The sequence below is a fragment of the Rattus norvegicus genome, chromosome 5 (assembly GCF_021556685.1).
Source record: "Rattus norvegicus strain SHRSP/BbbUtx chromosome 5, alternate assembly SHRSP_T2T, whole genome shotgun sequence".
In the NCBI taxonomy this organism is placed as follows: domain Eukaryota; kingdom Metazoa; phylum Chordata; class Mammalia; order Rodentia; family Muridae; genus Rattus; species Rattus norvegicus.
In genome coordinates this window covers 164,981,551-165,005,329 of record NC_141538.1, presented here as the reverse complement: position 1 = coordinate 165,005,329, position 23,779 = coordinate 164,981,551, and the positions used below count along the sequence as shown (strand labels likewise).

At 47.9% G+C, this 23,779-nt stretch overlaps 1 protein-coding gene across 2 annotated transcripts in view; it reads right to left on the bottom strand.

The window, feature by feature from the left end:
• The window catches only part of Mtor (mechanistic target of rapamycin kinase), a 109,777-nt gene that overhangs the window by 67,523 nt on the left and 18,475 nt on the right, over positions 1 to 23,779 (bottom strand). Inside the window, 13 exon segments of one of the 2 annotated variants that reach the window (NM_019906.2) lie at positions 237 to 379; positions 4,277 to 4,423; positions 5,070 to 5,162; positions 6,385 to 6,547; positions 6,761 to 6,873; positions 7,597 to 7,764; positions 10,024 to 10,110; positions 18,552 to 18,802; positions 20,073 to 20,202; positions 20,553 to 20,687; positions 21,442 to 21,534; positions 21,819 to 21,908; positions 22,560 to 22,682. In NM_019906.2, the coding sequence (NP_063971.1) occupies positions 237 to 379; positions 4,277 to 4,423; positions 5,070 to 5,162; positions 6,385 to 6,547; positions 6,761 to 6,873; positions 7,597 to 7,764; positions 10,024 to 10,110; positions 18,552 to 18,802; positions 20,073 to 20,202; positions 20,553 to 20,687; positions 21,442 to 21,534; positions 21,819 to 21,908; positions 22,560 to 22,682 (1,736 nt within the window). 2 annotated transcript variants of the gene reach the window in all.

Below are 23,779 nucleotides of genomic sequence, written 5' to 3'. Positions count from 1 at the left end.
ATCAAAGCTGTAATCTTGGAGCCCATGGCTATTGCTAAATATGTACAACCAACCAGTTGTGTTGATAAAACTGACATAAATGCCTTGCTTCTGCTGTCTCCTAATGCAACTGGCTGTCCATTAATTACATGACCGTTTTATGCCTCACTATAAACGATAAGTGTCCACGGCAAGGGGGAAAGCCTTGAAAGAAGGGAAGGGAGCCAGACAGAGAGCTCTGGCTTTCCACAGCTCACCTGGCCATGGGGTTGTAGGCCTGGGCCAGGGCCCAGCATGAGCGCAGGGAAGGTGATGAGGAATCCTTCAGCAGCTCCAGACTCAAGCGTCGCAGCCACTCCAGCCAGTCGTCCTTGGAGACCCTTCTGGCAGCTCCCCAGGCCTGTGACAGCATAGGTGACAATGAGATACCATCAAGGTTAAGGGGTCTGTTGCAAAGTGCAGCCATGGTAACCAATGTCACTGTGGTTCTGCCCTATGTTACCATGATTCTGCTCTGACTTGTAGACCCATACCTATTCTGATGAAGCTCCTTCCTCCAGGAAATAAAAAAGAGTGATGTTTAGTTAAAATACATAAAGTAAAACTGGTGGCCTCTGCAACACAGGAGAGGTCACCTGTTGGTATTGCAGTCTGCAGAACCAACATGAACAGGTCTGTCACATTCAGTGAACGTGCCTTCCATGAAGCCTAAGGGCCGCCGCAGTGCAGAGGTGAGCTGGGCGCTCAGCACTATAGGAAGAATTCTGGAATTTTCGTTTCTTTAAAAACAAGACAGAAATATTGTAAGAATATGTTTTTGTTTAATTCCAGGTATGGGACATAGGGCTGCTTTGCAGCAGCTGACTGTGATCTGCCTCGTGCTCTAGCAGAGGTGTGGTTTTGCCAGCTGCAGATGGTCTCTGTGACTATATGACATTTGGGAATTTTTCAGAGGGTACATAAATGCTAGAGCCCTACATGTGGGCTTGGTTGTAGTTTGTTAATAGATGTGCTCAAAGATAAAAAGGAGAAAGAAATCAGATCACAGATCTCGATCTATCTCCCCCCATCCTCCTTTCTCTCCTATCTAGTGGTAAGGGGTGAAACTGGGGGTGCAGTAGGATAAAGAATGGGAAAAGAAGAACCCACAAAGAAGCAAAGACCAGTTACACAGCACAACTCGTCTGACAGAGAGTAACTGACAGACAGAGGAAACTGTCGGGTCATGGATCAGTGGACCGGGAGCTCTCCTCAAAGCACTGACCTCTCCAGGCAGAAAGGGGGCTCTGTGGAGGAGTTGAGGTGTGGCTTAGTGGCTGAGAACTTCATGTGTGAGACCCGAGGTTCCATCCCTGGCCCCACGAAGTATTCCTGGGACAGCTTGGGCAGGTACGTGGGGACATCAGGCTCGGGAGGAGTCTATCGTGGAGGCCAAAGCCACAGCCAGGAACTCAAAGGCTTGAATTTAAGTCTCAGTTACGTAACTGCTGGCTCTCTGACCTTTGGAACTTGATATCTGGTGTCTGTGTCCTTACATGTAAGGTGAGCATGCCTGGTTCCGTGTCACACAGTGCCTGGTTCCGTGTCACACGGGGCCTGGTTCCGTGTCACACGGGGCCTGGTTCCGTGTCACACGGGGCCTGGTTCCGTGTCACACGGGGCCTGGTTCCGTGTCACACAGGGCCAGCTTCCGTGTCACACAGGGCCTGGTTCCGTGTCACACAGGGCCTGGTTCCGTGTCACACAGGGCCTGGTTCCGTGTCACACAGGGCCAGCTTCCGTGTCACACAGGGCCTGCTTCCGTGTCACACAGGGCCAGCTTCCGTGTCACACAGGGCCTGCTTCCGTGTCACACAGGGCCTGCTTCCGTGTCACACAGGGCCTGCTTCCGTGTCACACAGGGCCTGCTTCCGTGTCACACAGGGCCAGCTTCCGTGTCACACAGGGCCTGGTTCCGTGTCACACAGGGCCTGGTTCCGTGTCACACAGGGCCTGGTTCCGTGTCACACAGGGCCTGGTTCTGTGTCACACGGGGCCTGGTTCCGTGTCACACGGGGCCTGGTTCCGTGTCACACGGGGCCAGCTTCCGTGTCACACGGGGCCTGGTTCCGTGTCACACGGGGCCTGCTTCCGTGTCACACGGTGCCTGGTTCCGTGTCACACGGGGCCTGGTTCCGTGTCACACGGGGCCTGCTTCCGTGTCACACGGGGCCTGCTTCCGTGTCACACGGGGCCTGCTTCCGTGTCACACGGGGCCAGCTTCCGTGTCACACGGGGCCAGCTTCCGTGTCACACGGGGCCTGCTTCCGTGTCACACGGGGCCTGCTTCCGTGTCACACAGGGCCAGCTTCCGTGTCACACAGGGCCTGCTTCCGTGTCACACAGGGCCTGCTTCCGTGTCACACAGTACCTGGTTCCGTGTCACACAGGGCCTGCTTCCGTGTCACACAGTGCCTGGTTCCGTGTCACACAGGGCCTGGTTCCGTGTCACACAGGGCCAGCTTCCGTGTCACACAGGGCCAGCTTCTGTGTCACACAGGGCCTGCTTCCGTGTCACACAGGGCCAGCTTCCGTGTCACACAGGGCCTGCTTCCGTGTCATAGGCCTGAGGACCTACTGGTGAGGTGGTGGACTTAGCAGTGCTTGATGCCCCAGTGCACTATGTGCTGCTTGTGTTGTTCTCTGAAGCCTGAACGCTTTGTGGAATCCCAGCCTGGCCACTCACGGCTAGAACACCGAGCCTCAGGTTTTAAAAACTGTATCCAGGCGGTCTAACTCAAAGAGATGAACAAAATGTGTCAGACAGGCTGTGGTCAGCAGAGACAATTCAGTACTTAATAGCAAAGTTCTAAGTTTGATATTCAAAATGTGGTCCGTGGCCGGAAGTATCAGACATACCTGGGAGCTCAAATAGTTATCTCCCCTGACCTCAGACATTTCACATTGGAGTGACTATTTTAATAAGATCCCTAGAAATTAGTAAAGCCCAATGAGAGGGAGAAATAAAATAATCACTGCTTTCAACAGCCCACATCCATTTATGCTAATCAGGGCTTACCAGCTTCTGTGGTTTGAATAAGAAATGTCCCCCACAGATTCACCTGGCTCTGTCACAGTTCAGCCCCACTTCCTGCTCTGTCTCTGCTTCCAGAGTATGGATGAAATGTGACCAGCCAGCCTCCTGCTCCCACTGCCATGTTGTCCCTGCCATTATGGACTAAAGTTCCTTTACAACTTTAAGCAAAAAATACATCCCATCTCTTCAGGTTGCTTTGGGGGGAGTCTTTTACACAGCAGCAGGAAAAGAAACTGAGACAATAGCTTTGTTCTCTTGAGAGCACTGTTTTTGTTTTGTTTTTTGTTTTTTTGTTTTTCTTTTTGCCACAAAAGGTCCTACTACTAAAGTTGTGAGCAAACACAAAACATACTTTATTTTCTACATTAAAAAAATTACAGGGGCTGGAGAGATGGCTCAGCAGTTAAGAGCACCGACTGCTCTTCCAGAGGTCCTGAGTTCAATTCCCAGCAACCACGTGGTGGCTCACAACCATCTGTAATGAGATCAGATGCCCTCTTCTGGTATGTCTGAAGACAGCTACAGTGTACTCATATATAATAAATAAATAAATCTTAAAAAAAAAAAAAAAAACTACAGCTGAATGGGGCTGAAGAGATGGTCAGCGGTTAAGAGGCTTGCTGCTCTTGCAGAGGTCCTGAGTTCAGTTCCCAACACCCACATGGTGCTTCGCCACCATCCTTAAGTCCACTTAAGGGGCTCTAAGGTTCTCTTCTGACCAAGCATGCATGTGTAAACACACACAGAAGGAGTAAATCTTCTAAATTAAAAATGGCTGTAATCCATTACACACCTGTAATCCCAACATGTAGCAGGTAGAGGCAGGAGGAACATGAATTAGAGGCCAATCTGTGCTAAAAAAATAACAACAAAATGTCTGATGTGCTGGCAGGAGCACATACCTTTAATGCCACCTGTTGGGAGAACGGGGCAGCAGGGTGGCTACGAGTTAAGGTCGGCCTGGACTACACAGTGAGTTCAGGACTAGCCAGAGCTGTAAAGTATGACCCTGTCACAGAGCAACAGCAATCCCAGAGGAAAATGAGTAAGCAAAAAAGCAAAGCAAACAAACACAGTAGTGGCCTAAGCTCAGGACTTAGCTGTGATTGATCTGAAGTAAGCCGATTAGCTGGTGTCAATTAAAGGTGGTAAGAGATGAGGATTTCAATGAGAGAGGAAAACAGCCCTGCTTCCCACTCCCCCTGGGAACAATGGACCTGCCTTTTGGAGGTTGATGGTGCTGACATGCAGTTTCTTCATGGGTCCTGTTTCAACTGGTCCACTGGCCAGGGCATCTCCCTGGCTGCTCCTTAGCATTCGATGCTGGTAAATCAAAGGGTCTTCTTCTTCATCAGCAAGCGTGTACCCCTGCAAGCAGAGATGTACTGAAAACACGTGCACCGCCATAGCTGTGCCCAGCTTACAAACATACACGAACCTGAGGAGACTCCTACCTGCAAGAGCACACTGCACCTGTGCCCAATAACCATGGTGCCCAAACTCCCCGCTGGGGTCACGGGCAAACCTTTAATGGGTAAGTCACACAGAAGCCGGGCAAAGGCAAACTGTGAGCACAGATAAGCAGTCAGCAGTTTAGGGCACAAACGGCACACAGCCTGCTACCTGTTTTCATACAGCCTAGGGGCTAAAAATAATTTATTTCAATCTCAAGTGGTTAAAATAAAATCTAATCCCTCACAATTCATGAAAATTGTGAGAACCTCAAATTTCAATGTCCACAAATAAAATCTAACTGGACAGAGGCCAGACTTATTAATTCTGTGCTATGTGCATGGCTACTTTTCAGCCACATGACAGAAGTGCGACGCTTCGACAGAAACCATACAGAGAAGAGAAACCACACAGCCTACAGTGCTGAGAAATACTTCTCCAGCATGTCCGCCAGTCCTAGCCAGGGCTGAAAGGCTAGAAAATGGCCTGCCCTTTGCTGGTAAAATGCCAGAAAGGAAAGATGCTGGAGAGCTCAGGGCAGAAGAGTGCCCTGCCTGCTCACCTTGACGATTCTGCAGATCAGCACGTCGTAGCGCTGGTGATTGATCCGGTGTCGCACAAGGACTTTATTCACCATTGGAATGAAGATCTGGTACTACAACAGGAGAGTGAGACAACAGACACTCAGTGTGGAAGCAGATGACAGCACACTGCTGTGCACTGGAGCACTGCTGCTTCCCGGTAATAGTCCTGGAAGACCTTTCTCACTCCAGCTGGAACTCCGGGACAATTCCCCGTGGCCTTCCATGGCTTTCCTCCACGCCCAGGTCTCTTTCTCTGCAGTCCATTCTGAATATATCACTGGCAATCATCATTTTAAAAGATTGTTCATTCTATTTTTCCTGTGATCGGAGTCTTCCAAGACTTGTAGTGTTGCTCAGCATAAAAGACAAGGCCCTCATGGTGCTGCCCACAGTGACTTCCCATGGAGGGCACTGGTACCCAGAGGCTCATGATGTTCTTGAATCTGAAGCCTGAGCCCAAGGTTCCCCATTCCCAACAAGCTTCCAGGAACAAGGAAGCTGATGGAGCTCAATTCAAGGACACCTCTGCTTCAAACTTTAGTTTCTCCCTACCTAACCCTGTCTAATCTCTACCTTAGCTACGTTAGGACTCCCATATTACTTTGGGGATGTCCTGCTCTCCAGCTGTGCCATAAATCTTCCTGCCCACCTCGCCCTGTGTATATAGCATCTCCAGGTAACTCTGGAGCTGGGGTTACTGGAGTCAGGCCTCTGTTTAACAGATCATCAGAAAGTCTTTCCCATCTACCCTGTGGGGACGCCACTTCTCTCCACTTTTACTCAGCACTCCGAGTGTGTGGATGGTCACTCACTTTACTTCCCTAGAATGTATTTCCTATAAGAACGAAGATTTGCTTTTCTCCTTCCCTCTTGAAAAAAAGTATTTTTCTTTTCCCCAGACAGGGTCTCCTATGTCTCAGGGTTGTAGCTGAAGGTGTTCTCCAATTCCCGACCCTCCTGCCTGAACCTCACCAAACGCCACCACATCCAGTTTTATGCAGTCCTGGGGTCAGAGCCCAGGGCTTGCTTCCTGCATGATCTAGGTAAGCACACTACCAACTGAGTTCCATTCCAGCTATTTTCTACAGTGCTGTCTAGAACAACACTTCACCCACAGAGGTGCTCTGATTAAACTGCGGAACAAAGGAAGAACAGTAAAACTGGAATATTTCATATTCTCCAATCAATAGTGGCTGAGCCCCACATACTGACCTTTGTACTAAGGACTGGAAATGTTCACAAGTTCCCGAACGAGGTAGGAAATCATGGGTCCATTCAGAGCTCCCCTCTTACCTTCTTCCCTAGTTGAAACACAAGTGAAGACAGGGTGTCCATGGCTGTGGAGCGCAGCTCTGGGCTCTGGTCTAGCGTGCGAACAATCGGGTGAATGATGCGGGAGGCATAGTCAGTGAAATCCAGGGACTCTGTCAGGCGGTCCACTGTCTCCAACGCTGCCCTGCAACAAGAACAGGTGAAGGCTCCCTGAGCAACAGCAGAGGGGAGGGGAGGAATGGCTGTGAGGCCCTGCGAGTGACATGAGTCCAAAATACACACAACAGGAGGGCAGCAGTAGGAGCTCCATAATCTGGAACATTTCTGAAGTAAAATAAAGACAGATTGAAAAAGAAAAACCACCCACAAAGATGGCCTGGCAAAACGGGGTGCTTACTTTCTCGACGGCAGTGGAACTTCAGGGGCATCAAACAATTTCACGATCGGAGGCAACAACAAGTGCAGATAGTCATCCAGGTTGGCGCCAAACAGCTGGATCGCTGCTAACAGCTGCAAAAGCGAGCAAGAGCCTGGTGGTGAACAAATACAGAAAGGCATCGAGTGCCTGGGACACGGCTGGGGCAGGGGGTGGAAATTCAAAGTTTTGTAGGGGGGCTGGAGAGATGGCTCAGCGGTTAAGAGCACTGACTGCTCTTCCAGAGGTCCTGAGTTCAAATCCCAGCAACCACGTGGTGGCTCACAACCATCTGTAATGAGATCCGATGCCCTCTTCTGGTGTGTCTGACAGCTACAGTGTACTTATATATAATAAATAAATAAATAAATCTTCAAAGTTTTGTAGGGAGGTTGAAGAGCTCTGGCCTACACAAAGATTATTGTTTAAACAGAGTTGTCCCCTTGGCTGTCCTGGAGCTGTCTGTAGACAGCTGTCCTCAAGCTCTGACTCTGCACCCTGGCCTGGCTGGACTGCGTTCTTTACGGTGCCGCTTTCCCCTTCTCCCACGTTGAGCACAGGCTACTTTGCTTTGTCTCTGCCGATGTACACCAGGCACTACATAATACCTGGCTTGAGAGGAACCTTTCCTAAGACTAATCTATTAAAGGAGACAAAACAGAAGGATAATCAGGAGAGAACTGTGAATATTCGGGGATGAAACTGCCAATGCTAGGTGACCGCACACCAGCATGTCACTCAGAACAGGGTCTCAGCTCAGTTATCATCCACGACTCGGAGGCAGCCAGGAACCTCTCCAGATGACCCCAGCTGCTCACCTTGATGGAGACTATGCGGCCCTGGCTGTTGTCATGCATGAAGACACGCAGCATGTGTGGGATCAGCTGGGGCAGGTAGAGCTTAAATTCACCTCCAAGAGCCACCACGATTTGCTCAATGAGAAGAATGATTGTGCTCTGGATTGAGGTGTTCATGACCCAAAATTCCTGCAGAGGGGGAGAGAGAAGGCAGAGTCAGATGTCAGAGTCAGAGTCAGATCTGCCGAACAGTGAACCTAGAAATGAGATGGCTGAAAAGGCAGAAACCACAGTGAGCCCAGACAAGCTCCTCTTGCCTTCTCTCACTGTACGGCCACAGACACGGACAGATGATGCTGCACTTCCAGATGCGGATGCCCTGACTCCTCCAAGCTGTGCTGTGCAGCCCTTTGCCCAGCACCCCAGTGCTGGCTGGTATGCCCTCTGAGGCCACGGTCTCACTTGTCCTGCTCCACACTCAGCCATGTCGGACCCCTCCGTAGTTCTTCTTCCCAACTTAGTGCTAATCTGCCCTGCAAGGCTGTCCTGTTAGGCTTGGGCTATTTAAGAGCAAGAGACTACTTCAACTCATCTCTGGTCCCTAAAACCAATCAGAGTACCTGACATGCTAATGCTATAGACATCAAACGGTTCTGGGCGCCACAGAACAGACAGAATTTTACAGCTGGGTCACCCTAAGAATTCTGACCTGGTGTTGTCCATATGTTACCAGGGGTGCTGTGTGATCTCTACCAGAGGACAACTCTGGGTTACCAAGATTTCATGCCCATTCAGGATTTCTTAGTTGGCTGGGCAGTACCTGATACCTGTTCCCTAACTGATACCTGTTCCCTAAAAATCTGTCCATCAGGCCTGGACACTGCAACGAAGTCCCTCCATGTACTGATGATCCACAGAAATTACTAATACAAATATGGCTGCATATTCTGCCTTGTAACCAGCTGAGAGGCAAATTGGCCTGAGCCTTTCAGGCTCCATGAAAGCTGTCATTTCAAGTCCCTTCAAAGTCAGGGGCCTCCAGCTTTCTTTGCGGCCTCTGGAGCAGGAGACTGACTAGTAAGGGACGCTCTGCTGCTGGTGGCAGCACATACATATCAGCAGTCTCAGGGCCCTGACTGCACATAGGCAGTCAGTAAAACCAAGGGAAAGACGAACTAGAAAATGCTGCCTAACTTCCTGTCAGCTGGGAAACATTGCTGTCTGGAAAAGCTGTGTTTACTCTCAACACTAACTGTGTGGGTTTCTAGCCCTTGGTTCATCTGATGTTCATTCACTTGGACTGCACTCTGCCTTTTTCAGAGAAAGTTTCCCAACTCTATCATCATGGGCTCTTCATAGAGGTTGTGTACTCAGAAGCTAGCAGCCTGCCTGGGGCCGTGGGCTAGACCACTGCTTAAGACGGTTCTCTTCCTGGGCTACAGGGAGCTCATTAAAGTGTCCAGGATCAACAGCCACAGGACGAGCACAGGCTGCATCTTCGCCTCCACTGGACAGAGCTAAAGCTGCACCCCGCTGTACATTGTCCTACTTCTTTTAGGGAGGTGGGGTGATTCAGAGGGCTTCAGCTTCTTACCCTGAGCACACCATCTCCTTCCTGCCTTCGCTGCCCCAAGGCCATCTTTGGGCAGTGAGGCATTAGGCCAAGTCTTCCCTGTACTGAGTCCTCCGTGGTAGAAAATGGGAACATGGCAGCTCTTAATGATTTATGCATGTAAGGGCTGTTCAGTTCTGAACCGGGTGCTGGAAGTTCCTTTGGGGGAGCCAACGCCGTTGTGAAATTGGCACCACTGCTACACCAAGCTAACTACAAAGCAACCGTCCCTGCAGAATCAGTGAAATTGCACAGAACAGTAAATGGCTTTCTATTGTCCAGGCATCTTTTAGCACTCACTTAATACATGTTAGAACATGCCAGGCACTGATCCCTGCTTTGGGCACCAGTCAAGTCAAATGGTATTTCTGTCTTTGGAGATTGTCACCTTGGTCTTCAGAGCCTGACAGGTGACTATGGTACTTCACAGGCCTAGGAAAAAACAGTCCCCAACCCATCTCCTCTCTTGCAGTGTGGTTTCCTGGGTAGTCAGAAGGGCTTTTGTGGGAGTAGGAAAGCATTGTTGAAATACTGACATGAACTGCTTTGCTATGTGCTAGGCAAATAATTCAAGAATGTCTCTGGCAGAACAATTATTTCAGGACTTCTCTTCCGATGTCACACTTACATTCTGTACTTGGGAGCTGGGAGCATGCAGAATCAATCCCCATCTACCCTGTTCCTCAGAATCCAGTGGCAACACAGTGGTGGTCGAGCCCCGTTTTTTACAGTCATTCAGTGACCCATGAAGGAAATATCTGTTATTCCAACTCATTTCTGGGTATCCCTGGACCCAAGTGCAAATGAGCCGCTTAGGCAGAGTAACTTCTACTTACTCTCATGAGGGTGACTATTTCATCCATGTAGGGACGGATGTGGCTCTTCACAAAGGACACCAGCATTCCCAGCTGCTGGAACAGAAACTGAGGCAGACAAGACATCAACAAGTTGGTACCTGAAGGAAGCAGAACTCACAGGCTATGGGGTTGGTTTCCACGGCAGCCCACACCGAAATTATGCTCCAGTAAACTTAACCCACAGTGGAGAAGGGGCAAGGATCTTACACACTTGGACTGAATGGCAGGAGCTCAAGGCAGAGGTTGGTCTATACTGTCTCTCACCTCGTGTACCCTGCCTCCAGTGGTAAACTGCAGACAGTAGTACTGTACTCACAGACTGTGTCCCCAAGTGCTACTCTAGGCCACACATGTAAGGCATCAGAGCAGGGGACCGACTGCTCTGTGCGATGTGGGAGTCAGAAGCATAGGATTTTGGTCATTAAATTCTTAAAAAAACTGGTCATGAGGCCAGGCATGATAATTCACACCTTTAATCCCAGCACTTAGATGGCAGAGGCATTTGGGTCTCTGAGTTCCAGGCCAGCCTGGTTGACATAACCAACTCCAGGACAGCTAGGGCTACAGAAGCCTTACCTTAAAACAGATAAACCTGACATGAAATTATTAGCCAACTACAGATGTAACTTGGCCCTAATTTGTTACTGTTACTTTCCAAAATATTCAATCCCAGCACTCAAGAGACAGAGGCAGGTGGGTTTTGGATTTCAAGGCCAGACTGATCTTCATAGTGGGTTACATAGTCCAGCCAGAGTTACAGAGTAAAACCCTGTTTCAATAAATACGTTAATTAATTTAAACTAAATATAAACACCTCATTGTAGATGTTAGAATATAATCAATTTGTAAGTAATAAATTATTTACTTTTTTTTTTGTAGACAGCATCTTGTAGCCCAGACTGGCCCTGGTCTGCTACAGCTAAAGTAACTCTGGCCCTCTGGCCTCCCGCTTCAGTTTCTCATGTGCTGGGTTCTGGGCACGCCATTACTATATCCAGTTCTTAACTAGGTCTGTAGATATTTCAAAGAAATTATGAGCCAAAATAAGCAGCTAACTCAGAGAGGAATGGGATACTCTGTAGCCTAGGCTAGCCTCTGTCTTAGACCAACATACTGGGATCATAGGCGTGAGACACCAAACCCAGCAGGTGACATCCTAAAACTGTCAGAAATTGCTACCACCTAAGTAAAGCAGGGACTGGAAAAGGCTCGGGTAGAGAAGCTCCTTGATCTTCAAGTAAGATCCATTCTAGAATAGTCAGTAGCATCATGTTTAAATATGGCAGATAACAGAACTAACTTTCTGCTCCCTAACCAGGCCTTTACAGCTCTGACTGCTCCTCTCCAGACTAATCTCTGAATCCTCCTCCCACTGAGAAAAACTGGATTAATGCATTAGAAAGCAGATCATCAGAATCCAACAGTTTCTGCATATACCCAGAACTTGAGTGGGATGTATTTTAAGAGAAACAGTGAATTCCTACAAAACCAAACCAAACCCCCTTCTACTGGCAAAAGGAGACAAAGAAATTGTCAGTTTTAATGTGAGTTCTAGGAAGGAAAACTCCTAGAAGAGTTGACCATCTCAGGCTGACTCTCATGGGCTAACGACCTGGGTGGCCTGGGAGCAAGCCAGACACTGACTTCAAGTCATCCTGGGTCACTCTGCAGAGGCAAAGCACACCTGCTCCTCTCCACTCCTTCAGATGTTCCAGAGCTGCTCCAGGGACTGAGTAAATAAAGATGAATGGGACCACAAAACACCCAAAGAGAGGAAGGGAGTAGAGAGACAAAGAGCAGTGAATGAGGCTAATCCAGGACTCAGAGAAAACAGTTATCATCACACTAAAATTGGGAATCTACTTAAGATGCTTACAGAGATCAAAACAGGAATATACAACACCAGAGAGTGGTAGCACATACGGGCTAATGCCAGCACTTGGGAGTTCCAGGCCACCCTGATCTACAGAGTGAGTTCCAGGAGAGACAGGCCTACACAGAAACATAGTCTCAAAAAAACAAAAACCAAAACAAACCAAAACAAAAAAAATCCCAAACAAACCAAACATATAAACAAACCAAACAAAAAGAAAAGTAAAAAGAAAACTGTAAAATAAATGAAAAATAAAACTTATAAAATAAATTTATAAATAAAATTTATACTGCATTCTGTTTCCTCTGGACTGAAACTTTCCCTCCTAGAGGGAAACTCCTGAAACTCATAAAATGCTCACAAGACTCAAGAAGCTCAGAAAACCTTAGAAGGGGAAGACTTCGCCTATTGTGGCCACTTCCAAGTTGTGTAAACCTGAGTTGTGAGGCTGGGTGGGGTCTTTGCAGGTGCAGCTGCCTGGAGTCACCCATTGTTTCTCTAACCTCAATAACCCACTGCTGTACCAAGGTGGATTGGAGGACATCTTTCCATTGCTCTGTTGTTACTCTCTCAAATGAACAAAAGAGACACCCCAGTTGTAACACAGTAACAACACATAAAAGGAAATCTGATGTACTCTGTCCCTATTAGATAAATTTAACAAAGACTTGAGAATAGACGACTGAGGGAATGGAGAGATGGCTCAGTGGTTAAGAGCACTGACTGCTCTTCCAGAGGTCCTGAGTTCAGTTCCCAGCAACCACATGGTGGCTCACACCATCTGTAATGGGATCCGCTGCCCTCTTCTGGTGTGTCTGAAGATAGCGGCAGTGTACTCTCATACATTAAATAAATGAACAAATCTTAAAAAAAAAAAAAAAAAAAAAAAGAATACAGGACTGAGGTAATGGCTGAGTAGGCAAAACTCCTGCACAGGACTGGATTGTAGAATACGAGTATCCAAGAACATACAGGCAGGCATGGTGTTTTCCACTGCACAAGACGAAGAGCTACACTCACTGCATCAGCGAGCTCTGTGCTCAGATCCCTGCCACCTCAGTATGTAAAACAGAGAGAGAAAGAGAGAGAGAGAGAGAGAGAGAGAGAGAGAAAGACAGAGAGAGAGAGAGGGAGGGGATACCTGATACCAACCTCTGGCCTCCATGTGAGTGCACACATATCAACATGCACCCCACACACATGTGCCCCAAAACATGCTAACAGCCCCCCCCTTAACATACACATAACACACGGACACGAGATCTCAACATGGTACAGTGATAAATGTAAAATCCTGTGGATAACAGTATCAAGTACAAGCATATGAGAAATCGGTGAAAATCAATCAAACAACTAAACCATTCAGGCCACTTCAGCAAACAGCAAAGAATGAGAAACCCGATGCAATTATGTAGAAATCAATGCTATCTAAGTATAGGAATAAAACAGCACTTGTGAATGAGTCAAAGGAGAAAGAAGAAACCATAAAGTTAGAAAGGACTGACTTCTGAATGCTGAAGAGAATTCATGTTACTCAGCAAGAAGGGAGCAAACTATTTTTTTTTCTTTTTTTCGGAGCTGGGGACCGAACCCAGGGACTTGCGGTTGCTAGGCAAGCACTCTACCACTGAGCTAAATCCCCAACCCCGGGAGCAAACTATTAATGTATATTACATGGACCAAGCCCAGAGGCACTATGTTGAGTAAGTAAGCTAGACACAGGACTGCAGATGGAGCTCGTTGGGAGAATGTCTAGTGTGTACAGACTCCTAGGTTCCATCCGAGCACTGCAGGAACTGGGCTGATACACACAGCTGTAAGCCAACCACTCGGAAGCAGAGGCAGGGGGATAGGAAGATCAAGGGTTTCTGGCTAGAGAGTAAGTTCAAGGCCAGTCTGGGCTACAAGATACCTTGTATTAAAAGCGGGGAGAGAGAAAGGAAGAGAGAGGCCTGACATAAGAGGCCTCATCTTTCCATCAGTCGTATGAACTCTTCGGAGAAGTGGCACTCAGGGACACGGGGGGATGAGTGGCTGCTCTAGGACGCAGCAGGAATGGGAATGGCTGCCACCAGGAGAGGAGGTTTACGGCCGCAGTGATTTCTGGGAACATTCTTAAGACTGTTAGTAGTGACCGCACAGTCTGATGCCTTAAAACCCAATGAACTTTAATCAAAACAGCCAACTTTACAGTATGTCATTTTTATCTTAAAGAATTTCTGAGGGGTATGTGTATGTGCATGGTATGTTTGCACATGAAGATGCATGTGGAGGGGTTTGGAGAGTTGGCTCTTCCAGAGGACATGTGTTCAATCCCACATGGCAGCTCACTACTGTCTAAAACTCAGGTCCCAGGGCATTCAATGCCCTCTTCTGAATTCCAAGAGATCAGGCACACACACATGTGGTGCACATGCATACATGCAGACAAAACGTTCATGCAGACAAAACATTCATGCACATAAAAAGACACGCGTGGGGTATGTATGCATATGTGTGGGTGTGCATGTGGAGGCCACAGGTTGATATAGTGTGTCTTCCTTGGTTACTTGCTACCTTACACACTGAAGCAAAGCCTCTCAATTAACCCCGGAGGTTGCTGATTTCGCTAGCAAGCTTGTTGTGGGGAGGCCCTGTCTCTGCCTGGTGAGCACAAAGATCACAGGAGTTGCCATGTCCATCCAGCCTTTATTTACATGGGTTCTGATGATCCAAATTTTGGTCTTCATGTTTGCATAGCAAAGAATTTTTACCAACTGTGGAATCTCCCTAAACCCTTACCTCAGAGTTTAAACAGTAAAGTGTGTGTGTGTGTGTGTGTGTGTGTGTGTGTGTGTGTGTGTGCTTGCATACACGAGAACATGTGTCATTTCTGAGTGGTATATGTACATGTCTCTGTACCTGAAGCTGTTTTCCAGCTAGGCAGTCTACAATGAGTCCCAGCCATCCTTCCTCTGCCTCAGCCCAGTGTGGAGATAGCTAAGTTAAACAGACACATGTATGTGCTGGGGACCCAAGCCCAGGTCCACAAACTTGCACAAGCAAGTCCTCTTACGCACTGAACCATCTCCCAAGCTCTGAAAGTTTAAAATATTTTAAAAGCAGCTACGCAAGGCAATCCTTGGGAGTTTGCCTCCCATAAACTTAGAGTTCTAACAGACTGAGTTTAAAAGGAGGAAAGAGGGAGTGGGAGATAACCTCTTGGTTAAGAGGTTCATGAAGGGGGCTGGGGGATTTAGCTCAGTGGTAGAGCGCTCGCCTAGCAACCACAAGGCCCTGGGTTCGGTCCCCAGCTCTGGAAAAAAGAAAAAGAAAAAAAAAAAAAAAGAGGTTCACGAAGCTGGCAGAGGACCTACTTTGGTTCCCAGCATCCATGTTGGGCAGCTTCTAAGAGATCAAACAAGGCTTCAGGAGATCAAACACCTTCTTCCCTCCCCAAGAACATTCCCCCTGACACACACATTTAAAAAAAAGATGTTGGGGCTGGGGATTTAGCTCAGTGGTAGAGCGCTTACCTAGGAAGCGCAAGGCCCTGGGTTCGGTCCCCAGCTCCAAAAAAAAGAACCAAAAAAAAAAAAAAAAAAAAAAAGATGTTTATGCTGGGCAGAGGTGACACCTTTAATCCTGGCAGAGGCAGGTGGATCTCTGAGTTTGAGACCAGCTTGATCTACAGAGTGAGTTCCAGGACAGCCAGGGCTACACAGAGAAACCCTGTCTAGAAAAAAACAAAAATAAGAAAGAAACAAGGGTAACAGAGACCTACTTGTCTAATATAAGGCTCTGTACCTGCGAGTCACATGTGGACCACACTGGCCTTAGACTGCTGATCCTGCGGCACCATCAGTACCAGGATTACAGGAATACATGACCAGGCCTCACCTGACTGGGTCTGTCTGTCTGTCAGTCTGTGCACACCCACTGGCCAGGACATGGCTGTTTTTTTTAAAACAATTGTTTATTATTGTGGGTGAATGGTATGAGCATGCCACATAGCACGCATACAGAGGCCAGATGACGCTCTAGGGAGTCAGCGCTCTCCTTTCACCTTTACAGGGATTCTGAGAAAGAAACTCTGGTCGTGAGGCTCACGTGAGAAACATTTTTATCTGCTCTGTCATTTCAGGAGTACTAACTTTTTTAGTAGAAAAAAAAAGTAGATTGAGGAAACTAATAATAAAGAACAGATTCATGAGATAAAAAACCAAAGATACAAGACAGAAATACAACAGAATTGTTATCTATAAACAAACCAAACTACGGTGAATCTCCAGCAAGAAACGGAGATATAAACCATCAGCAGGACAAGAGCGTCCTCACAATGACAGTGCTATCATCTAGGAGAGCCACTGTTCCACAGACAAGACTGAAGCTGTCCTAAGACCCCCTAAGAATGAGAAAAAAGCTAAATGAATCTTGAGTCTGCTGTTTCTAAATAACAGACTAATTCTATTTCATGAAAAAATTCTAAATTTAATATCAGATACAGTATTGGTAGGTTAAAAATCTCTCATAACCAGAGTAGTATGAACACGAAGAATATTAGAACTTATTTCAACATAATGTAACATACCAAGACACTAAAGGAGAAAAAGACATGGATGATTATTAAAACGAAAGAAAGGTGTTTGGTAAATCCAGTGTCAACTCATAGTTAAAAAGAAAAAAAATCTTTTAATAATTTAAGACTATAAAGGAATGTTTAAAAACTCTGAAAACCATTAATTCAAACCCTACAACAGGAACAGTTGTAACTAGTGGTAAAATCGAAACAGCAGTTAAAAGTCAGCATGAAAATCACCACCGCGGGTAGATCTCTGCAGTCGCCTTCCACTCAAACAGCACTGCAGGGGGGACCCAGCGACGCACGGAAAATACTAGTGAATGATTTACAGCTTAGAATGAAAAACATCCAAACTCCCTGTATTTTTCAGAGTGTGTAACTATCTAGAATGAAAGTCTGGGAGCATTTGTAGCTAATGGAGTTAAAAATCTAATGAGGTTGACAATTCTAAGACCAAAGCACAAAAGTGAATTGAAAACCCGTCATGGCGGCAGAGAACTCAAGTCATGGCTTCCCGGACAGGTAGGAAGATTCCCTTGAGACCAGAAATTTAAGACCAGCCTGGGCAACACATAGAGATCCTGTCCTAAAAAGGGATTAAAAAACAAAACCCCACCCTTTCTGTACCTTAGCCACAAAGTCAGGAAGCAGTTTATAAAGTTACAGCCTTCCTCTAAGTCTTTCACGGAGGGGAAGACAATGGACTTAAGCACAGTCTTTCAAGCAGAGCACAGCCTACAAACCCCCAGGGGCCATTCTAACATAGTAGGAACTGCACTTGGCCTTGAACCCCAGAGTGAGGTGTGTGTGTTGGTGGTGCACACACCATGCCTTGGACCCCAGAGTGAGGTGTGTGTGTTGGTGGTGCACACACCATGCCTTGGACCCCAGAGTGAGGTGTGTGTGTTGGTGGTGCACACACCATGCCTTGGACCCCAGAGTGAGGTGTGTGTGTTGGTGGTGCACACACCATGCCTTGGACCCCAGAGTGAGGTGTGTGTGTTGGTGGTGCACACACCATGCATGCATGGGTACAGGCATCATGAATCCACTCCTTATATCACGGAACTACAAAGCCACAATGCAGCTACCAGCTTAGCACCAGACTCAAGGGTTACCAAGGAATACTAAAAGCCACCGGGTGAAATGTAGCTAGGGAACAGCATGGTCACTCTCCAGAGTGACCTCAGATTACTGATCAGTGACAAAGCAAGGCAAGCCTTACATGAGAGGGCTCACTGCCAGGTACTGGTCACATGCTCTGATTTAGAATGAACCATAACAGGATAGACTGACACCATTAGACCTGGTAAGAATTATGTGACTTCATCTGTATAGTACTGTCCCTAAAAATGTGATTCTGTCTTGCCTTCCTCAGATACTAGGGAGGCTGAAGCAAGAGGACTGCAAGTTTAAGGCTGATTCGGGCTCCGAGCTCAAAGCCAGCTCACAGAATTTACCGAGCTCTTATCTGAGAATAAAAGCGAGAGGGTTACAGCTGGAGGTAGAGTCCTTGCCTAGCAGGTCAGAGGCCCTGAGTACAATCCAACGGTGGTCTGGGCTGGAAAGGCCTCAGGGGATAAGAGCGCATCTTTGCCAAAGCACCCAAGTGTGATCCAAAGCGCCCACCAGGCTCATCCAGTTCCAGGGTGCCCAATGCCTCTGGCCTCTGTGGGCACATGTACACACCACACAGACACCCACAACTACACAACATTAAAATTTATAAAAATAAACCTTAAGAACAAACAACAACAACAACAACAACAACACAACAACAACCACCCCAGCCTGATTTAAGTCTAGCCATGAGGAACAAGCAGAAATCTGGCCTGCAGTTCCTTCCACAGCTGAGCTACAGAGCAATGCTGTCCCTTCCACGGGGCTATTCATTCTCTATATCCAGTGGGGATGAAGTAGACAACCGGACAGACCCAGCTAAACACTTAGGTGCCATGTTGGGAGAGGCAGTGTCAGTGCAAGCTGGGCGTGGCGTCAGGAAGCCGAGGCACAGATAAGTCTGCATGGTGCAGTGCAGCAGAGGTGAGCAGGGAAGGGTTTTTAAGTACTTACTTCCCGGATGGCCCCATCACAGACTCGGATGACGTTAAGGAACGTGGGCATGACCTGGGGCAGGAACTGCACACACTTGAGCCCCAGGGACTTGAAGATGAAGGTGATGGCCTGAACCACCATGGTGTGGTGGTGAGAGAGGGACTGGTCTCGGAAGATCCGCATCAAGGCCACCATGGACACGGCGGGGTAGAACTCGTCCAGTGGCAGGTTTCCCATGTTGACCAGCATTTCACTGGTGCTGTAGTCAGCTAGGACAAAGTGACAAAGAGAGTCATAAGTATTGGTGACAGGACTTTGATGAGAGGCTAAGCAGGCTAATAGCAAGCGAAGCCCCTCAGAGGCATTAGCACGCATACATTCTCTCTGCTACATTCTGACACTGCTGTGAGTATGGGACAAGTGGCTATTAGGAACCAATGAATAGGCTCTCCATGTCAGGAGCAAAACTCATTCTAGCTTTTCTATTACCCAAACCACCAAAGCCTAAAACAGTACATGATGGGTTTTCTTTAAATTACTAGGTTTAACCTAGCTTCTCAGCATTACAGTGCACAACTTCATAGTTGAAACCATCAATAAAATAATTACTCCTCCAAATGAAAGTAAAGGGAATTAAATTAGGCAAACATCTGTTCCACAGCTGGCTAGTCCCACAGGGAATACAGACAAGTTAGCAGGCATATGCCATACCCTGAACAGCAAGGACTCTGTCCTGGGAATGGTGGCGTGCAATGAGGAGGTAAGATGTGGGGCAGGAGAGGGGCTGGTTGGCAGGCGCTGCTGAGGAACCCTAGGTTCTGCTCTTGATGGCCAAGGTGCAAAGGTAAAAGCTTGCTACACTTCCTTAACCCAGAGGGGAGAAGGAAACAGATGGAGAAAACCGAACACTCACACCTAGAGAGATTGTAGTGAACAAACAGTTTCATCTTCTTAAGTCATCTTCTGCTACAGCACTGGGGAGACCCACTGCTGAACCTTCACCTCATAAACAGGCTTTTCCCAGTAGATGGTGGCCTAGAGCTCACATTCCATCCGCTTCCCCACATGCTCGTGCACTCGTCAAAAGGCAAGGGGTCTCTATTGTCAGACGAGATGCAAAGAGAGAGGGCCCAGGGTTTATGGGGGCTACTGGTCTTTCTATGTCCTGAATTCCCTCAATAAAACAGAGAAGACAAGAGTTATCCTTCCTCTCCACGAGGCCAGGGATGAAAGAAAAGAAATAAATAAAAAAGAAGCACTAACAAAGTGACAGGTGACAGTGGTGTCAGGGTAACTCCTATCTCTCCCTGCGGTCAAAAGTAACCTAGACTTAAGTTAGCCTGTTAACCCTGACAAGACCGTGGGTAGACACAGGACTTGGATACATCAGGTACAACATCCCTGCTAGGCAGACGCAGGGACTACAGGCTCTTCATGCACAAGTTGCCAAGAGATTCAGTCATCTGACCAATACTCTTTCTAAATATGGTCAGGAAGGGATGTGAGTCCAAGCTTGACAATACTCTCGTTCTAACTTACAGGAATCTTGACTTGACTTGGATTCTGACAGGCTGACAGCAGAAGCATCTCGGGACTGGTCAATCATGCCGATGTTCACTTTGTGCTTGTAGGGGTCCAAAGCCCCGAGGAGCCCTAACACTCGGATGGCCTGGGCAGGGAAGGAAAGAAGCAGCTAAGCATTTACCCCAACATCTGATTAAACAGGACTTGAAGGGTTGGGGATTTAGCTCAGTGGTAGAGCGCTTGCCTAGGAAGCGCAAGGCCCTGGGTTCGGTCCCCAACTCCGAAAAAAAGAACCAAAAAAAAAAAAACAAAAAAAAAACAAAACAAAAAACAGGACTTGAGGTACAACTCTCCTGTTCTACACCCCACACCTCCCACATAAACGACCATTCCAACAACAGAGCAGAGACAGACAGGAAGTCCCGCCCAGTGTGGGTGGGTTACTGCCATGACTTCCTCTCTCAAGTCCCTGCAGGCCAGGTGTCTGCTGTGTACCTCTCTCCGAGTGCCCTGGTTCTGCTCCGTCTTCAGAAAATTCAGCAGCACTTCAAGCAGAGTGGGGTACTTCCTGTAGGGCTCCACCACGTAGCCAGTACTGGCCACCAACTGTCCCAGGGTCCACAAAGCCACCTGGGTGGACGAACAGCCACAGTTTGTTGAACCAGTACAGGAAAAGAAAGCACAGGCATTCTTTTTGTCCAATCGGAAGACTGTTAAGTCACAGACCATGAGTAGGAGTCCCAGAGTCAGGACACGCAAACAGCTGATCAAGCAGGAACCCACAGTCACTCCCTGACCCGGGGAGGCTGAAGCTGGAGGGCTGCCGATAGTCCAGTTCAAACTACACAGTAAGTAACCGGACTTACTTGTCGACTACAGAATGAGATGATGATGGCTCAAAAAGAATCAGAGAAAGAACTATACAGAATATTCTCAGAAGAAATGTGGTGCTTTCGTATCCTGAATGACTAACAGGAGCTACGGAAGGAAGTCAATACTGTTCTTCACTTTGGACTATTTCCCTAATAACCTCCAGTGGCTGGGAGGGTGAGGGGAAGCTGTCTGCCTCCATAATCAGTGTCCGAGCCTGCTTCCTCACTCGGGAGCCGGGGCTCTGACCAGTCAGGGCTCTGACGAGCGGACTGCATTTTCGTCCGTGCAGAGGAAGGGGCGATGCTTGGCCTAGATTGAACTGCAGATGATTGGTCAGGAGGACAGCCAAAGCTTGTTCTGAGATTCTGCCCTCTTTCCACACTCAAAGAAAATGTCAAGCTCTTACTGTCTGTCAACCTCTGCAAGAACTGACTGGTGACACTGTGGTGAACAGAGAAACTGGTCCCCGGTCCCCGGGGAGCCCAGCACACTCAGCGGCAGTGGCCCTCACCTGTCTTTTGGCCAGAAGAGAGGAGTCCTGCAGCATGTCCATGATGATGACAAAGAGCTCGTCCACCCACTTCCTCATCTCCAGGCCGCTAACCTGCAAACGAGAAGACAATGGCAGAGGGCTGAGACTGTGGGATGAAAACATTGTTTTAGGAGGGGTGTGGTGGCTCACACTTAGACATCCAAAACTCTAGAAGCTGAGGCAGGAGTTCTGGGAGTTTGAGGTCAGCCTAGGCAGCACAGTGAGACACTGTTTCTAAATGAAAATAAGGACAAACCAAAACAGAAACAAAAAGGATGAAGAGAAAAAGAAGTGCTCTGCCTTTCCCCAGGCTAAAGAGCAGCCTTCCATCTGTGGAAGGCCAGTTGCTCCCTCACCTGAGCCAGTTCTCCTATAGTGGCCAACACGTTATTGATCACGCCCGGGTTTGGGTCAGGGTCTGGATCTTTGAGTTTCAAAATTAAAGCCTACAGAAGAAGGTATGAGAAAATGAGTGTGGACAGCAATCTGCAGGAGAGCTACCTTACCCCTAGAGGGCAGCACGCCTCCCAAGTACAAAACAAACTCTGGGTTCAATCCCTAACACCAGAAAACAAACAAAACAAAACCCCCCTAAGACCCTCTAGGTCAAACGTGAGTTACTTTGAAACTTGTGAATGTAGGAGACTCTGGGCTGTGGACTTCCAAGCTTTTCTTGAAACACAAGCCCAGTGTATGCCCAGGCAGGAACACAATTTGAAGACGTTTCTCATGTGCTCTTTCAACTGTTTCTGCTCACCATCCCTCCAGATGCACGTGTTAGACACAGAAAGCCTCACATGATACCATGTCCCCACCTGCAGTGGTGTCCTGGATAAAGCCCGTTGGTCTTCACGTGGGGAAAGTGCACACACTATTTACCCTACTTCTCCTTTCCAAGCCCATTTGGTGGGTCTGAGGCGTGAAGGGGACTCTTTCCTGCAACTGGTGACGTGCCTGCCACTCTTTAACTCAAGGTGCTATGTGGCCCTGGCCCCAAGCCTGGACTAAAGAAATGATCTACTTGGTTCAGTGCAGCAGTGCTGAAGCAACCCCTCCCCCACAGAGTGAGAATCCCACTCTGGCCATCTGTGCTTTACCTTCAGAATAGGCTCCATATAGGGGCGGATGAGGCGGGGGGCATTGGAGACCAGGTGCCCCAGCATGCGGGCACTCTGCTCCTTGATTCTCCCAATGCCACTGTGCTCCAGCTCTGTCAAAATCTGAAGGGAAGAAAGGAAACATACTATGGCAGAGGACCAGACAGAAGGACCGTGTAAAGGGAGCTGTGTCAGCAGCTGGGGAGACTGCAGGCTTGCAGTGAATCAAGTCTCCACTGGACACTCGGTGACCATGAGGACCTGTAACTCCCAACTGCCTTGGCTGTCACAGCAGTAAGAGGTCCTGCAGGACTGGAGAAGGAACACCAGTCAGAGCTGAGACTTGGTTTTCCAGACAAGGGACTGTAGAGAGGGCTCCTGAGGCAAAACCTCTGTCCAGACACAAAATTACCGAGAGGATCTATAAATAATGACAAAGGAATCAAAGGACTGTTAGAACAGCTGTGAAACAGCTCGCTGAGCCTCCACAGGTGGGAAGGAGGTGTTGGGAATCCTGTCTTTGGAGACTAGTCAACGGAGCTGCTGGGCTGGCTCTCACCCCTGAGACACCAGCCTATCAGTGGATGAAGCTCAAGGTCAGGTAGTGGCCACCACACACCGGGGCTTCTGGGTGCAGCTGAGGGAGAGAATGTAAGCTTCAAGTGAGCACTGCAAAGCCCAATCAGCCAGGGGGCCAGCAGAATTAAGACCTGTGTCTTAGCTGCTGACTTGGTAACTAACTTCCTGTTTTCTCCAGTCACTCAAGAGCGTAGGAAAAGGAATTAGCGATACATGAACAACTGCGTGGGGTGCTGGCTGGCTACAGGGACCATGTCTCAGGAAGCAGAGGACAACTAGCCATATCTGGCAGGCCAGGCAGAGTCAGCCTCCACCCACTGTGACGACATCCACCAGTGTCCAGTGCCCAGCCCTCAGGGAAAGGCCAAGGCACTCAGTGAAGACACACATTTCAATTTGGGACAATCAGTATCAAAACTATTCTTCCTTATTCAGATTTAAAGGCTATGGATATAGTTCAGTAGTAGCATTTTCAAAATACATGCAAGGTCCTGGTTTTCAATTCCCCGGCATCATCTAAATAAATCTTTTTAAAATTCTTTGCTATTTTTTTTAAAAGATTTGTTTATTTATTTATATGCATACATTATCTCTGTCTTCAAACACACCAGAGAGGGCATCAGATCCCATTACAGATGGTT